Consider the following 17,828-nt stretch of genomic DNA (forward strand, 5'->3'; position numbering starts at 1 on the left):
ATTTTTGTAAGTGTTCTAAGAGCTCTTTAACAGAATATGAATTATATCATTTATATATTTTTGAGACTTGATTTGTGAAGCACTGAGTTGTGAGAGCGTTAGGTCTTAGATGTGAGAATGTTGGAATCTATGACTATCTTTGTATTTGTAATCCTTCTGCCTTTTTCTTTTTTTGCTCTCTGTACTTTTTTTTTTTTAAGTAGGCTCCACACCCAGCGTGGAGCCCAACATGGGGCTTGAACTCATTGAGATCAAGACCTGAGCTGAGGGGCGCCTGGGTGGCTCAGATGGTTGGGCGTCTGCCTTCGGCTCAGGTCATGATCCCAGGGTCCTGGGATCGAGCCCCACATCCGGCTCCTGGCTCGGCAGGGAGCCTGCTTCTCCCTCTCCCTCTGCCTCTCTCCCTGCTCATGCTCTCTCTCTCTCTCTCTGTATCTCTGTGTCTCAGATGAATAAATAAAATCTTAAAAAAAAAAAAAGAAAAAAGACCTGAGCTGAAATCAAGAGTCAGATGCTTAACCGACTCAGCCGCTCAGGTGCCCTGCTTTCTGTACCTTAATGCTATTATTTAGTGGATAAAGTTCATGACCACTACGTCTGTTTTGTGGGTCATGTATTTGGTCATTGCAAGTGATCTTTTTTGTCCTATTTAATAAATTTTTTTGGCCTTGAATTCAACTATGCTGACATAAATATTGCAAACCTTATGTTCTTTTTTGTCCCCCTTGGGATGTTTTTGCCCATTCTTTGCTTTGTGATTTTTCTGAGTCTCTTTGTTGCAGCTTGATTCTTTACTCTTTTTTAAAATCAGACACCAATTTTGGCAAGTAGTATAAGATATTCCACTTATATTTTTCTTCAAGTTATTATTCCCACGTATATTACACAATCGAGTCATTTATTATGTGATCAAGAAAAAAGATGTTAATGGAATTTGTTCTTTCATGTTCCAACAGGTGTGAGTCTCTGCGGCTCTTCAGGATCTTAGTTTTCCTCATAGGACTTGGCATTGTTGTACTTATGTTCAGAAGTGCGGAGTTCAGTAGCCCCACGCCAGAGCTCCCTCATTCTGCTCTGGCTAACCAGATGCCGAAGCTTCTACCTGAGGAACGTCTCAAGAACCTCTTTATCTATGATGGAATCTGGTGAGAGTCAAGTTCTTCCACGTTGGTCCGGTGTCTCCCTTGCTCCTCCTATGGTTTACTGTGCCCATTTTATAGCCAGTTCCCTGCTTTCCCAAACCTGTGCTTGTTGTTCAAGTGATCCAAACTGTGGGACCTGGAAAAGGTTTGGTCTGCAGGGTGCAGTGTGTTCTCTACAGCACCCAGCAAGGTCCCTTAAAACTCTGGAGGGCCTCTTTGGCTAAAATCGCAAGAAAGATGCTGCCCTTCTGTCCTGCTGGCCTCCTCTTCTGGTGGGGCCCAGATGCCACTGGCATTCACATGACTCAAGTTTATTATTTGTTTTAAAGATTTTATTTATTTATTTGACAGAGAGAGACACAGCGAGAGAGGGAACACAAGCAGGGGGAGTGGGAGAGGGAGAAGCAGGCTTCTTGCTGAGCAGGGAGCCCGATGCGGGGCTTGATCCCAGGAACCTGGGATCATGACCTGAGCCAAAGGCAGACGCCTAACGGCTGAGCCACCCTGGCGCCCCTCACATGACTCAAGTTTAAAGACATTTGGTGCAGGAGATAATTCCAGAGAGGGGGCCTTCTTCCCCTTCCCCATTCCCTCTCCTCCCCTCCCCTGTATCTCTGGGAGGGGCCACTGCTGGGATTTCAGAATCTCCTCCCAAGTAGGACAGTTGGGTATATGGGAAAGGAGATGCTCAGGGTGAACCACACACTGATTAGACCCCAGGTTCTCTCTCACCCACCAGTCCACCCACCCACTCCTTGCTCACAGTCCTTTTCTGGTTTTAGGCTGTTCCCGAAAAACCAGTGCAAATGCGAAGCTACCACCCAGCAGGAAAGCTATAACTTTCAGGATGCTTATGGCCAGAGTGAGCTCCCTGCGGTGAAAGCAAGGAGACAGGCTGAATTTGAACACTTTCAGAGGAGGTAATGCAGACCGTGAGGGCTCTTGGATCCTGGGGTAGAGCAAAAGCTCTCTCTACAGTGTCTTGATGGTGTGGGTCCCAAGAAAACAGGGAGGAACTCCTCTCTTGCAGGAGTCCCTGGGCGGGGGCGGGGGGCGGGAACTGTTAGGAATAAAGCAAGGAGAGAGAATGGAGGAAAACAACCCATAGATGAAGATTTATCAAACTTTGCATGTCTAAAGCATTTCATAGTAAGAACAGAGCAAAGGAATGAAAATAGTCTGGGACAGCCATGTGGTGTTGGTGGCAGAGGCTCGGGGCACCCAGGCCTTCACAGCAGGTGACTTCACAGCAAGGTGCATCTCTAATTCATTTATATGTTGAGAACATACTTTCCCCTGCTATGTGCAGGGCCCAGAATTCCACACTTGGGGTGTATGGACCAGGATTGTTGAAAAGAGCAGTGATTGATTCTGATGGGCTTATATCAAAAGGGTATTTGTGGGAAGGATGTTGGAACCTCCTCAAAACCATAGGTGATAGGATGACCAAGATAAGAAATCAAGAACCAAGGGAGCACAGAAGGGCTGGACAGGCCTACCCTCCCTCCCTCCCTCCCTCCTTCCTCCCTTCCTTCCTTCCTTCCTTCCTTCCTTTCTTCTAGCAATCATTTATGAGTTACAGCAAAATAATAAAAACTACAAATAAGAGCACCATGATTAGGGACTTGAACTCTAGAATAGGCTGGATGGCAAGTTACTTGACCTCCCAGTACTTAAGTATCTTCATATGAAAAATTATAATAAAGATATTTCTTTCATAGACTTACGAAGGCTTTGTAATATGCGTTGTATTAACATACAAAGAGCTAGTAACTCATGAAGGGCCTGACCTATACAAGCACTACAAAAATATCACCTACTGCTATTGTTGTGGTTTACTATTAATATTACTGCTCTTATAGTTCTTCCAGGAGATACATAATTCATTAAGAGATACATAAATCACCTAAATATTAGATGGTTATAAGTGCTCTATGGAAGAATAAATTAAAATAGTGTGGTAGAATGTTACTTGATGGCCTAAAATTTAATGGGATGATGAAGGAAGGTGACCTTGAACTCTGATTTGTATATCAAGCCGGAGTCCCCACAATCTCCTGTAAAGGAGCATCTCAGAAGGAAGAGTTAATCCAGGGCCCAGAGCCTCAGGCATGGCGGGGGGCTTTCGTGATGGCTGAATGACAAGCAAGCAGGTGGTGGCTGTTGGAGCTCTAGTAACTCAGGGGAGGGCTGGTGGGATATGAGCCCAGAGAGAGGCCAGTCATGATGGCCATTGTAAGCCGGGAGGTGGAGCGTGCATTTTGCTTTCTGAGTAATGCAAAGAATTGAACAGTTGTTTTTTTGTTTTTTTTTTTAAGATTTTATTTATTTATTTAGAGAGAGCATGAGTGGGGGGAGGGGCAGAGGGAGAGGGAGAGAGACAATGTCAAGCAGCCTCCACGCTGAATGCAGAGCCCAACCCGGGGCCGATCTCACAACCCTGAGATCATGACCTGAGCAAAAATCAAGAGTTGGACGCCCAACCAACTGAGCCAGCCAAGCGCCCCAAGAACTGAATGGTTTTTAAAAGTGGCAAGTTCTTATCTGAGATCCTCTTGTAAAATATCACTCTGGCTTTTCAGTGGAGAATACACAGCAGGGAAGGTGTACGGGAGGCAGGCTTTTTTGCGTCGTTAGGCGGAAGGTCAATGTTCCTTGTGCTGCTGGAACAGCGGTATCTGTGCCTCTGGGATGAACGGTCCCCAGGTGCTCAGCTGGCTGAGCCTGAGTCATGAATCAAGGAAGGGAAAGGGCGAGTCGGGTCCCTCCAGGGTCGATTTGGGGAATCAGCTACCACTCCCCACCCACCAGCTACATACAAATGGATGACTCCACAGAAGAGAGATGGGGGCACCCGAAGGAGGCAGCACTGGAAGTCAAAGAACCAGTGGGATAGACACATGATTCTGGCATGGATTTGAACCTTGGCCCCACCCAGCTGTGTGAGGAGCAATAGGGCTCTGTAGCTAACCGTGCTGCCAAGGGAGGTTGACTGGCTGCATTCGGGTCCTGCATCCTCCACATCCCAGCCAGATGACCTTGGGCAAGCTGCTTACCCTCTTCTGTAAAATGGGGACAGTAATCGTACCTAGAGTTGTGACATGTAATGAATTGACACATGGAAGGGCTTAAAACTGTATCACGTTTGTAACATCGATGAATGTAGAGGATAGTAGACATGAGAAAACTATAGAAACAACTATAGGTTGATGTGATAAGCTCTCACAGCAAGCAGAACCCGTGCCTGGCTCTGCCCCAGTACCCTCCTCCAATAGCCTCTTGCCAGTGTGGTTCCCGCTGTGTCTCCTGGTCTCTCTGGGCCACTGTCTGGGAGGTCCCGTTAGTCGGGGACTTGAGGCGCCTGACACAGAGTAGGGCTCAACAAGCATCTCTGGAATACGTGGATGGTGTGCGGGGAAACAGAGGGGCAGATTCCTGCAGGATGATGGCTTCCGTCTCTGTGTTGGGCAGGTTGGGGCTGCTGGGAGAAAGAGGCCAGGGCTGTTTCCAGCAAGGAACACCTCAGGTGTGCACATTGCAGGAGGTGCGTGGTGGGGGGAGGGAGAAGATGCAGGGAGTTTTGAAGACACTGGAGAGAGTGAGATGGGGGAACTGAAAGGGCTAGGAGAATGTGAGGCAGGGGACTCCTAGGAGGGGATGCTGGTCCAGGGGGAGCTGGGCAGAGGAATTAATTATAAGAAGGAACTGACTCCAAACAGGGAAGGCTACGAGCTGGCCGTGTCCTCACCTGCCCCTCCTTCACCTGGGGAAATGCCCGGCTCTCCTGGGATTATACCTAGCAACGCAGGTACAAGAACAGAGCCCAGTAATAATCAGTGATGTGAACCAGGTCTCCTGTCATCATGGCCGTAGCCATGGAAGAAGATGCTCAGCTCCCACCCGTGCCTCAACTCTTTCTCCGTTAGCCCAAGAAACACCCTGACTGCTCTGAGCAAGATGCTGAGTTAGGTACAGAGACAGAGCTGATCTAGATCCTGCTCCCAGGGAGCTCACAGCGGACCAGAGAGGATACAGTAGCGTGCCCTCTCCAGGCCCTTCCACCCTCCACCTCACCGTCTCTGCCCCTGCCATAATCACGCACAGAGACCCAGCTCAGTGTGCAATGACCGTGGGTGCTCTGTGGCCCACCGGGTGTGTTCAGCAAATGGTGTGGAACTCAGGAGTTCAGGGTTACGATACTAGTCAGGGGGAGTGGTAGGTCTGAGGAGTGAGAGCAGTTTCCAATTCTGAGAATTACAAAAGGAATGTTCCGGAAGGTAGCATTCAGAGCTGGCCTCATTCCTGTTACTGAACAAGTGACCTAGTATTCTAGTTATTGGTGTCTCAGTCTGGGTTCTCCCCCTCCAGGAATGGGATTTTCTTGGTCTCTTTGTGCCCACTTTAGCACAGGGCCAAAGGGATCACATAGAATAAATAACCCAGAATCTTCAGCCCCTGGCAAATGTCACCGGAGCTGGACTACTCTCTGCGGGTATAAAATGGAGATGATTCATAACTTACATGCTCTCTGCTGTGTGAGGGAATCCGACAAAACCCCATTTGGAGATCACGCCTATTATCCTCTGCCAGAGAGCGCACGTCTGATGTGGGATGGCGTGGCCGGGACCCACCCCCGATGCCCGGGACCTCTGCGCGCTCGGTCTCTGACACATAATGTCTGTATCCTTGAAATCATGAGTGGAGCTTGATATTGGGTAAGATCTCAGGTTCATTTGAGTCTGATTGGCTCCATATTATACTTCACTTAAAAAGTTAAGTACACGGGGCGCCTGGGTGGCTCAGTTGGGTACGTGACTGCCTTCGGCTAGGGTCATGATCCTGGAGTACCAGCTCGAGTCCTGCATCGGGCTCCCTGCTCAGCGGGAAGTCTGCTTCTCCCTTCGACCCGCCCCCCTCTCATGCTATCTCTCATTCTCTCTCTCTCAAATAAATAAATAAAATCTTTAAAGAAAAAGTAGTATATGGATAATGCTCTTTTAAAAAAAGTCCACTTGAACCAACCCCCTCAACTCTCCTTGCTTCCCTTCCTTATATGATATGCTCTCTTGCCAACCCAATCTGCCCTTAGGAGTTTGGTATATATTATTCCACACAATTTTTTATACTGCTATACACACAGATGAACACACATAATCACATACATATGTATGTGTATCTATATCCACATAAACATATACTCTTGGGTTTTTGTGTGTATTTTTAAATTTTATTTTAATTCCAGTGTAGTTAACATACAGTGTTATATTAGTTTCAGGCGTACAATATAGCGATTCAACAATACTGTACATGATTCGGTGCTTCATCCCCTTCACCTGTTTCACCCAACTGTGTGTATGTTTTTAATGTAATTGATACCATAAGAACAAATCACTCTAGAATTTGCTTTTTTCATTCAATATCTTTTTTTTAAGTTTGTTTTTGTTTTTGTTTTAGAGAGAGAGTGCTTGAGCACAGGCAGGAGGCAGAAGGAGAGGGGGCAGAGGGGGAGAGAGAGAGAGAATCTTAAGCAGGCTCCGTGCACAGCTTGGAGCCCAACGTGGGGCTCGAACTCACAACCCTGAGATCATGACCTGAGCCAAAACCAAGAATTAGAGGCTTAACCGATTGAGCCACCTAGGAATCCCTCATTAAGTACATTTTTAAGAGCTATCTATATATCTAGTTCTTCCCTTTTAATTGCTATTTAGCTATGAATATGAATACACTGAATTTTATTAAGCCATTATCCTATTGAATGATATTCAGATTTGAGGGAAATTTTCATTATTACATTTACATAATTTATAATAATAATCTTACATTATATTTACATTCTTTCCTTATTTTGTTAAGATGCTTATGAGGATTTTTTTTTTTTTTTTTAAGATTTTATTTATTTGACAGAGAGAGACACAGTGAGAGAGGGAACACAAGCAGGGGGAGTGGGAGAGGGAGAAGCAGGCTTCCGGCGGAGCAGGGAGCCCGATGCGGGGCTCGATCCCAGGACCCTGGGATCGTGACCCGAGCCAAAGGCAGGCGCCTAATGACTGAGCCACCCAGGTGCCCCAGGATGTTCATTTCAACAGTGCTGAAATGAACCTCCTTATGCACGTCGTTGTTTACACAGGGAGGTGTTTCTCCCCTTAATTAGCATCTGAATTGCTCACTCTACTTTTAATGAATACTGGCAAATTGCATTCAAGAGGACCTATGTTAATTCACACTTTCGCGAGGAGTGGGTAAGGGTAGAACCACCCCCTACCTAACCAATACTCCTTATCACTACGTTTTGAAACATTAATGAAAAAGGTATTTCCTTGTCGTTGTTGTTGTTTTTTAAGATTTGATTTTATTTTAAGCAATCTCTACACCCAACGTGGGGCTTGAATTTACAACCCTGAGATCAACAGTCATAGGCTCTACCAACTGAGCCAGCCAGGCACCTCCAGTTCATTGTTTTTAAAGTTGCATTTCCCTGGTTAATTTTGAAACTGAGCACGCTTCATTTATGCATTAGCCATTTGTACTTCCTCTTCTCTTAATTGCCTATTTACATCATTTCCCATTTTTAAATTTTGTCTCTTTCGTATTCTCAGATATTCACTAGAGTAGTCTAATTTTTCTTCCAGGTGATCTAAATGATACCCTTGGCCACGCTGGATCCCCAAAGGCTGCATTTCAACCATATTACCGTAGTCCCCCAAAGAATCCATCTCGCTGGCTTGTTATGTGCTTGCCCTTGACTGAGGTTGTTATAACAACAAAATCATATGAAAATCATCACCGCGTTTGCTCTGAAAATACCGAGGCAACAAATCACATTTCTTGTGATGTATTTTCTTTTTGAGTTCAGTGCCAGGAAAAGGTTTATTTGCCTCAGAAGTTGTCTGCTTTGTCCTGTTGATAATAAGACCAGAGTACTGACTGTCCATCGCTTTATACCCTGACTACCAGGAAGTTCACATGTGACCCTGGCATTTGGCTGCTGCCGCTGGGTTCACCCAGATGGTCTTGTTATTTTGTTTCTTCTTTCTCCCGGGTTGTGTTTTTAATTTTGTATGTGCTTTGTTGTAAACTGCCTCAATTCCTTTGCAGAATTCAAGGCTGGAGGGAAGGGAATGGAGGGGTGAATAAAGGAGGGAGGGAATTGGAGGGGTGAACAGGACCATCTACTTTCCATTTCTCCCCATGGGCAGCAAGGAGCTCCGGGCACAGGTACCACTGTCAGAACTAACCAGGGGGGCGCGTGAGAGCAGCTGCTAACGGTTCTGCTACTGTTTCCTGCAGAGAAGGGTTGCCCCGTCCACCTCCGCTGCTGGCTCAGCCCAACCTCCCTTTTGGGTACCCGGTCCATGGGGTAGAGGTGATGCCCCTGCACACAGTTCCCATCCCAGGTAGGTACATCTCCATGTGGAGAGGAGCCAGGCAACTTTCTTAACTCTTCTTAAGCAAAATGGGGGAGTGGATGCGAACAGTCATTCACTGAGTATCTGCTGTGTACTCAGCACAATGCGGGAAGCTTGACATGATTTCATTTAATGGTTAGTCTCAGTGTTTCCACCATTGGGAACCGCCCTTAGCCGATGTGACCTCCCCGGGGATCTGAGATAACACAGAAGAGGACAGAAATCTGTGTGCCTCAGGGAATCGTAGGACATGATTGGCTTTTTGAGGTCCTCCAGCATCATGAGCCCAGGCAAAGATGAGCCCATCTCCTGGGAGAGTATATTGAAAAGAACATTTATGTTGGTTAAAACCCCCCTCCACAAGGGATTTGTACACACTTCTCTAGTTCAGCACCACATCCCTGTGAGGTAAATGTCATTTTGCCAATTTCACAGATGACTTAAGTTATCTAAGACCCCATAGGGAGGCTATATTTGAATTAGAACTTGAATTAGTCATATTATGAGAACAGAGATAGATTCTAAAGTAAATACATTTGGAGGAATTGCTAGTATTTTTGAATAGTCATTTAAAAAGGTCATTTGCCATTTTGGATGATTCCCTTTTTTGCATGTAAAATATGCAAAACATAAAATTTACTATATTAATCATTTTTAAGCACACAGTTTTGTGGCATTAAGTATATTCTCATTGTTCTGCAGCTGCGACCATCATCCATCTCCAGACCTTTGTAATCTTCCCCCATTGAAACTCTGTACCCATTTAACGTTGACTCCCTTCCCCCCACCCGACCCCCACCTGTGGCAACCACCATTCAGTAGAATGTCTTGTCTCATCTCTACCAATTTGACTATTCTAGGGACCTCACATAAAGACGATTCATTACTTATCCATTGCTGCCTTCCCTTCAGTAACAGAGATCCTGGAAGGGGCTGGATTAATTCACAGAACATGTCCAATGCTGAGGGTGGGCATCAGAGGCTTTAGATGCACTGGAATTTGAGAAGGACCATGGGACACCCCTAACAGGACCCCAGGGAGAGGGGAGTGGTCAGCAAACACCCTGGATAAGAGGTGACCCCGGAAAGGATTGTGGAAGGATTTGTAGGAGTCATCAGGAAGGTAGCGAGCATCAGGGAGCCCTTGGCATCCTCTCAAATGGTGTTTTTTATCCTTTTTTCTGTCCTCCAGGTCTCCAGTTTGAAGGACCAGAGGCCCCCATCTATGAGGCAAGTCCCCTTCCCAGCCCCTTTTTGCACTTGGCATCACTGCCCAGTGATGGCTGGTCGTGCCCAATGGTCATGGGTCTTGAATTTTGACAGAGTGCTCATCCAGATTAAATATCCGACACGAGTCCAAGGTGGGGAGAGGGGGTAGGATGCCTCCAGAAGGCAGATTTTTCCAGCCATTCAGTGGCTGCAGTTCCAAGGACTTCCAGAGCCCCGGGCCAGCACAGATGCTGTTGGCCTTGCTGCCAGAGGAATTGCATGTTGCCGGTGCGTGTTGCCTCCGCCAGGGTTAGTGCCAGCCAGCAAGACCGGGGTTCCGTGCCCTGCCTTTCGTTCCCCGCTTAATGTAGCTCCAAATCCAGCCCTTGTGCCCATAGAGTGATGGCTGGGAGGCAAACTGCATCCAGAACCCTAATCTAAAAAGGAGTCTGGGAAATGTAGTTTTAGTTTTCCCACTCTGCATGCCAGAGGTTGGAGTGGGTGATGAGTGAGCAAATCTGCAAAACAGACTACTCTATCCTCAACAGCCTGCTCTGCCCTCCCCCACTACCAGCAAAGCACCCCTCCCCCACCTCTGCCACTTTCCAGGTGCTCTGTGTTATCCTCTTCGTGGTGCTTTCCTGTACCTGAATTATTTTATATGCATCATGATATGCTTACCGCCATTCTCCCCGACTAGAATATAAGCCTCTTGAAGGTGGGGAGTTGGTTGTATTCACTACTCTTTTCCCAAGACCTATAATTTGGACCTCAGAAAACACCTGTTGGCTGACCGAAGTGTTTTCAGCAGGCGTGACATAACCCAGTGTACTTTTCATAAAAACACCCGGCTGCCCAGAGGACGAGAAGGCAGGAGAGGAGAGTTGCTTTAGGGAGTAGCAATGGGATGGAGAGAAAGGGACCAGTTCTAGCTCCATGTTGAAGGTAGACCCAACAAGACTCCCTCAGAAGAGCAATGACCTCCTTTAGGGACTTCAATAGTTGAATGGATGAAGGTGCCATTCACGAGGCAGGGGGAACCAGGGAGAGAGTGGCAAACAGGTTTACAGAGAAAAATCAGCAGTTGTAAAGATTTCGGTTGCCCGTGGCACTTCCTAGCAGAGCAACCAGCCCGGCAGTTGGGTCTCAGAAAGACGGGAGCTAGAGACACACATTTTTAAGCCATTAGCATCTGAATGGTATTTAAAGCCGCCTCCTCTAGTGTGACGGTGTTGAATAGTCAGAGAAAAGGGCACGGAACCAACCTTGGAAAAACTCCACCGGGAGGTCAGACGGAGGCGGAGGAGGAGGCGGTCGGAGGCAGTTGGAAATCAAAAGGGGCGGTCAGAGGGAGTAAGAAGAAATCTAGAATGGGATCCTGTAAGCCAAGACCTAAGAGAGCAATGGCCCTTGAACACACGAGTCCCCAGGACTTGATTCTACTTCGCCGGGGATAGAGCAGCGGAGGGCTTTGGAGCCAGACCCCAGCTTCCAGGGACATCCGGGGGCGCCTCCGCTCAGCCTCACGCGCTCTGCCCCCTGCTGGCCAGTCCGGGGCATGTGCTTTCCCTTGCATTTAGCGTCTTTCTACCTCGCCCACCTTAGGTCACCCTGACAGCTTCTCTGGGGACACTGAATACTCTCGCTGACATCCCAGACAGTGTGGTGCAGGGCAGAGGCCAGAAGCAGCTGACCATTTCGACCAGTGACCGGAAGCTTTTGAATTTCATCCTCCAGCACCTGACATACACCAGCACGGTGTACCTGCACCACAGGGTGGATGTCGGTGAGAGCCTGTCCTTGGATGGCAAAACGCTTAGGGAGTGGGAAAACACCACCGGGCCCTCTCAAAGTCTTCCTCCTCCAGGAAGCCTGCCAGCATTTAGGATGTTTCCCTTGCTCTTGTTTCTAAACCTAGACCTCTAACTTCTCAATTACTGTCCCCAACATTACCCCCATGTTGCCACTGACCCCACAGCGTGACTTGAAGGAAAGAACATGCATCTCTCTGTGAGGGCAGATCATTCATGCAACGCACCTGGAAACCACCCGGCTCTGTTCCCCATTATCCGTAGCTCTCAGAGCTGAAGACTTCACCTGTGAGAGAGGAGGGACCCAGTCTGTGCATCAGTGTCTTGTCCTGGGCACCTTCAGGAAAAGAGAGACGTGGGGGAATTAAAGTCACTCTTTTCTCTTTTGACTAGCTACCCAGGATGCATTCCCAGGACACCAACAGAAAACTGAAACACAGGATAGATTATGCATGAGCACAAACTAAAGAGAGCGCTCTCTCTACTTTCAGATTCCCAAACATTTCCTTTCACCAAATGACCCTGCGAGATAGAACAGGGCAGGTGGTGTTATCCTGGTTTTGTAGCTGGAGGAGAGTAAGTGATTTACCCAAGGTGTTTCGAATTTGCGTGTAGTCCCTGTGCAGGGGCCATGCTGATCTCTGTATCTTTCCAATTTGAGTATTTGAACTGCTGAAACAAGCGCTAATTTACCCAAGGTAGTTCAGGTAATAAATGGTAAAGTCAAACTTAATCCAGACCCTATGATTCCAAACCCATTCCACCCCACCAGACTCTCACAGTGGAAGAAATGCGAGTTAAGGGACATTCAGCAGGGGGCGCCTGGTTGGCTCATTGGTGGAGCATGCGACTCTTGATCTCAGAGTCCTGAGTTCAAGCCTTGCGTTGGGCAGGGAGATTACTTAATTTAAAAAAAAAAAAAAAAAAGAAGGAGGCATTCAGCCAGTTACCCCAGAGACACACAGCAAGTCAGGAGGCAGAATGCTGTCGACTCTGTGGGGTCTCCTCCCAGGCAGACATTCTCTACTGAGCCTTTACCCCTGCTGCAAATCGGCTTCCTTGGGGCAGTGTGGAGAGTGACCTAGACTCTGTGCTGTCCTCCTTGACCTTATTTCTCCCTCCAGTGAGTCTGGAGTCCAAGTCCTCGGTGGTCAAGTTTCCAGTGACCATCCGCTATCCTGTCATCCCCAAGTTATATGACCCTGGACCAGGTAAGACCCTTGCTCCTGGGGCTCCAAGGCGGGATCTTGTAGCTAGTTGGTGAAACTCGGAAGGGACCAGCTCTGAGGCGCAGGAGAAGAATTGATGAAAATAATTGCTCTGATATGATTCCTGACAAACAAGAAAGAAAATTCTAAATTCTCCTAATATTACTTAATTGTATTTAACTTATTATGTGGTTGTGCTTATTTTGAAAAAAAAAATTAATTATAACATCTTAATAAGTAATAGTAATAAAAACAGTGTGGTATTGGACCATGGCTAGATATATCAATGGAGTCGAATTGGAAACCCAGAGACAGATATGTTGGAGCTTTACCATGTGATCAAGGTAGCTTTCCAAATTAAAGGGTGAAGAGATGGATGATCCAAGAAATCACATGGGACAACTGTGTTGATAAAGGAAGATACAAAGTTGAATCTATCTTACAGCTCATACCAAGATAAATTCCAAATTGATCAAATATCTCATATTTTTAGGTGCTAGAAAAAAACCCGTGGAGTTTAAAACATAATCTTAGAGTATAAGACCTTTCTAAATATGACACAAAACACAAAGACCAGAAAGAAAAGACTACACACATAAAATACATAAAATTTTTAAATGTTTTTAGGGCAGAAAACCACCAAAAGCAAAGACAAATGACAAAGGACAAATTGGCGAAAAAAATATCTTCAACACACACTAAAGTCAAAGGTGTACTTTTACTTGAAAGTGCCTATGAATCCATAAGAACACCTAATAGGTAGGCCTCCGTGCCGGGCTGGCTCGGTCAGTGGAGCATGCACCTCTTGATCTGGGGGTCAGAAGTTTGTTTTTTGGTTTTTTTTTTAAGATTTTATTTATTTTTTTGACAGAGAGATACACAGCGAGAGAGGGAACACAAGCAGGGGGAGTGGGAGAGGGAGAAGTAGGCTTCCCGCAGAGCAGGGAGCCCGATGCGGGGCTCGATCCCAGGACCCCAGGACCATGACCTAAGCCGAAGGCAGATGCTCAGCGACTGAGCCATCAGGAGTTTAAGTCCCACCTTGTAGAGATTACTGAAATAAGTAAGTGTTTTTAAAGATTTTATTTATTTATTTGCCAGAGAGAGTGAGAGAGAGAGAGCACAAGCAGGGGGGAGCGACAGGCAGAGGGAGAAGCAGGCTCTCTGCTGAGCAAGGAGCCCGATGTGGGACTCCATCCCAGGACCCTGGGATCATGACCTGAGCCGAAGGCAGACACTTAACCATCTTAGCCACCCAGGTGGGCAATTTTTTTTTTTTTAAAACACCTAAACAAAACAAAACAAAAAACCAAACACCTAATAAGCCAATGGAAAAACGCACAGTTGGCAACGGATTAAATTCAATACTTTTAGCCATTAAAATATATGCTCAGTCTCATACTAAAAAGAAATGCAAATGAAAAATACATTCATATCAGAAAGTATTGGACAAAGAGTGGGGGGCAGGAATTCTTATAAACTCCTGGTGGGAAATGTAAATTGGCACAGCCTTTCCGGAGGCAATTTGGCAATACCTATCAACATTTGGGATGTGCATTCCTTTCGGCCCACCAATTGCACCTCTAGAAATGATCGTACAGATACTTATATATGTGTGAAATGATGTTTGTTTGGGGTTCTTTATTGCAGCATTGTTTGCGAAGACAAAAACCTTCCAGGTGCGATGCACTGATGAGATCAAGTGTGCTCCATCCATATAATGAAATTCCATGCAGTGGCATTTAGAAGGAGGGAGGGGAAACACAGGAGGAGGGATTTTTTAATACTGCTGCAAAATGCTTTCCAAGTTATAAGCAGGTACAGAAGAGAGGGAAGAGTAATCTATTGTTTCTGTAAAAAGAAAAAGGGGAAAAAAATGTATGTATGCCATTGCTTGAACATTCTCATTTTAAATCATTTTCAGATTTCTCTATTATTTTCGGTCTATCTGGAATGGGTTCATCTGTACACGATAGATTTGGTAGATTCGTCGGCTGTCGTTCATACTAATTCTCTTTAAGTGTTCTGTAATATTTGTTGGTGAGCTCATCTTGAGCAGGAGGTTTCGCTCACTTATTTTTTCCTCTCCCTTCTCTCTCCTGACTCCTTCCCATCTCATAGCTTTAGCGTTGGATCTATTCCGTGTCTGCCCAGCTTTCTGGTCTATTTTATACTGGAGTCTCAGGGTTCCTGCCACACGGTGATATTGGGTTATTAAAGAACCAGTTGCTGGGCCTGAGGGTGGCTTGGCGCAGGTCATGGCTGTGAGGTGGTGTCATTTCTGTTGGCATCCAGAGGTGTGTGCAGGGGTGGTGGCTGTTCTGGTGTTCCTAGCCTGGCCATCACACTACCTAGTGATGAGGGATAGAGGGTGTGCAACCTAGCTCTTGTCCATGGCTTCTAGCAAAAAGCCTGGCTCTGGACCCACACATCCCGTGAGACACCTTAATTCCATTACCCCTCAGAATCAGCCTCCTCTGCTGCTTCTGATCCCAGAATGTGGCAGGTCCCAGCTCTGATCACTGCTTTTTATTTCTGTTCCTTAGAAGTAATGTATATTTTTGAGCATAGTTATATCTTTGTATTTTTATCGCTGCTATATATTTGGAAAAAATAAGGACTCTCAAACAGAAAGCTACACCACCAACCTAGCCAGGAGCCCCCTATCTTGACCACATCCTCTAGTAATTCATGCCCCTGGTTCTCTCTTTACTATATAACAAAAGAACCAAACTTGGCATGTGGCCCAAGAAAAGGGGGGACACAATTCACTTGGCATGCCCTTGAACACCATTTACTTGACTCTTCCCACTGATCACTTTTCCCTCATGCCCTCCGACCCAGGGGGAGCTGGGTAATGGTGCAACAGGTATTAAAAAGAGGATTCTGGAAAGACTTCTGACTTCTGTCATTCTGAGAAGGGGCTCTGCAGTGGGGTTCTGGAACACTCATCCATAAGCCACGGGTAGGGTTGTGGCTTTCAGCATGCATTAACTCCCAACAGAGCCCACCCCACCCCAACTAGATATCCCACAGGCTCAGTCCACTGACGTGGCTCCACGTTTGATGACTGAATCCCAAAAACACACCACAGCTCCAGGTGATTCATCATGAGGCCTTTTCCGCAGAAAAGCTGCTCCTTTTCCAAGTTTTTGTGGTATCACACGCCTTAAGCTGGACTATCTGGTCCAGACCTTCCACTCTCCAAGGAGAGCTACAGACCACTGATGTCTTCCTGAGGAGAGAGACCAAGTGTGTTTCTCTCTAGGAGTGCAGCTGATGACAGGGGCAGGTCTCAAGTCCTTTAGACCTTTCTCCACTCCCCGGCCCTGCCCCGTGTCCCTCCATCTTGAACCCCTTGATGGGCAGAGCTCTGTGCATCTCAGTTCCTAGGATTAACATGACAGCAGCGTGCAAGCCAAGTGCTGGTAAGACAAAGCATTCATACAGACAGTAGGAGATGGCGTAGTTGGGCCAACAGAACCAGGGAAAGAAATTCTAGAAGATGGATAAAATTTCAGCAAGCTAGCTATGTTGTAAATATATTTATTTTCTATTCCAACTAACAAACTCTTACTAAGTGTGGTGGGCACGAGGCCCACACTGAGAAGTTGCGGCATAAAGAAATCACCAGAACAGTGCAAGTCAAATCAGTGAGGCTTCCCAAAAGGCAGAGTTCTGACATCAACCCTTTCTTGCCCAGAGAGGAAGCTCAGAGACCTGGTGACCATTGCCACCAAAACCTTCCTCCGTCCCCACAAGCTCATGACCATGCTACGGAGCATTCGTGAGTACTACCCAGACTTGATAGTGATCGTGGCCGATGACAGCAAGGAGCCCCTGAAGATTAATGACAACCATGTGGAATATTACACCATGCCCTTTGGGAAGGTACATCCCGCCCGGATGGGGAGACATCTGGGTCCTGGGAAAGAGGACCCCAGAGTCAGGTTCCACCCCGGATGGGGACGCTTGAGTGGCTTTCCCACGGTGGCATGATCCTGGAGTAGAGGGGGTGGGACCGTCCTCTGAGTCCCTTTGCTGACTCCAAATTCACAGAGAAATCGGATCACTCTCACGTTTCTGCATTAATAAGTGGTTAATCTGCCTTCCCTCGAGATTGGTATGGACATTAATTGAGGTCCTTCTAAGTGACTTGAGGTGTCTGACATTCTAGGGATTCCTGACATGCAGAGAAACTTGTTATCCCTATGATTCTACCCAAGCTAGAGGCTCTCTCTTTCTCCCACACACACACCCTCCCTCCTACAAGGACACACAGAAGGAAATGGGTATTATACGGACCATAGCGCCCCACCCTACAACACCTTCCAGGCACCAACAGGGGCAATGGAAGGAGAGCCACAGAGACTCAGTTGAAAAAGGACTTCAATCCATCCACACTGGTCCTAGGACCAAGGAAGGACTTCCTAGCCTTTCTTTGCCTCAGCCTTTGATTCAGGGAGTCACTGTCTTTCCTCCAGTGTCTCTGAGACATGGACTCCCTTTAACCCAGTAGTTCTCAACCGCTGTTTGGGGCGCAGCCTGGCTGTTGGGAGTTTAGAAAGCTCCCAGGGATGGCAACCACTGATCTAACCTCATTTCACCTGCAGGGTTGGTTTGCTGGTAGGAACCTGGCCATCTCTCAGGTCACCACCAAATACGTTCTCTGGGTGGACGATGATTTCCTCTTCAACAACAACACCAAGATAGAGGTGCTGGTGGATGTCCTCGAGAAAACAGAGCTGGACGTGGTAAGGGAGAGTTGCCAGGTTTACCCCGGTTGCAACCTGTAGAGACAGCCAGGAGAGGGAAGGGGAAGAGGAGAGGGGAGAGGAAGGGGCAGGAGGGGGAGGGTCCTGGGGAGGGCCAGGGGCTGATGCAGGAGAGGAATAAGCCGGCACTGCTCGGGTTGAGAGCATCACACCAGGAATCAGGAGCTGTGCGGTTTCTGCTTCTGCCTCCAAATTTAATTTTCTTTGAGCAAATTACACAACCCCCCACATTAACCCTTGTTCTGTCTTTAAAATGGTGTGTTTATGTATCACTTCT

At 46.9% G+C, this 17,828-nt stretch overlaps 1 protein-coding gene and 1 non-coding gene across 2 annotated transcripts in view; one reads left to right on the forward strand and one right to left on the reverse strand.

The window, feature by feature from the left end:
• The first annotated feature begins 912 nt into the window (after positions 1-912).
• The window catches only part of B4GALNT2 (beta-1,4-N-acetyl-galactosaminyltransferase 2 (SID blood group)), a 21,568-nt gene continuing 4,652 nt past the window's right edge, over positions 913-17,828 (forward strand). The window contains exons 1-8 of the mRNA XM_081805157.1: positions 913-1,145; positions 1,925-2,062; positions 8,430-8,536; positions 9,741-9,778; positions 11,363-11,543; positions 12,693-12,779; positions 16,480-16,667; positions 17,390-17,530. Of these exons, the coding sequence (XP_081661283.1) occupies positions 922-1,145; positions 1,925-2,062; positions 8,430-8,536; positions 9,741-9,778; positions 11,363-11,543; positions 12,693-12,779; positions 16,480-16,667; positions 17,390-17,530 (1,104 nt within the window). The 5' untranslated portion in view covers positions 913-921. The remainder of the gene's footprint in view (positions 1,146-1,924; positions 2,063-8,429; positions 8,537-9,740; positions 9,779-11,362; positions 11,544-12,692; positions 12,780-16,479; positions 16,668-17,389; positions 17,531-17,828) is intronic.
• On the reverse strand, positions 12,150-12,253 carry LOC115943695 (U6 spliceosomal RNA). Its single transcript, XR_004078277.1, has one exon. It is a non-coding gene; the product is annotated as a U6 spliceosomal RNA (small nuclear RNA).

The sequence above is a fragment of the Leptonychotes weddellii genome, chromosome 15 (genome assembly GCF_054177405.1).
Source record: "Leptonychotes weddellii isolate Sample4059 chromosome 15, ASM5417740v2, whole genome shotgun sequence".
In the NCBI taxonomy this organism is placed as follows: domain Eukaryota; kingdom Metazoa; phylum Chordata; class Mammalia; order Carnivora; family Phocidae; genus Leptonychotes; species Leptonychotes weddellii.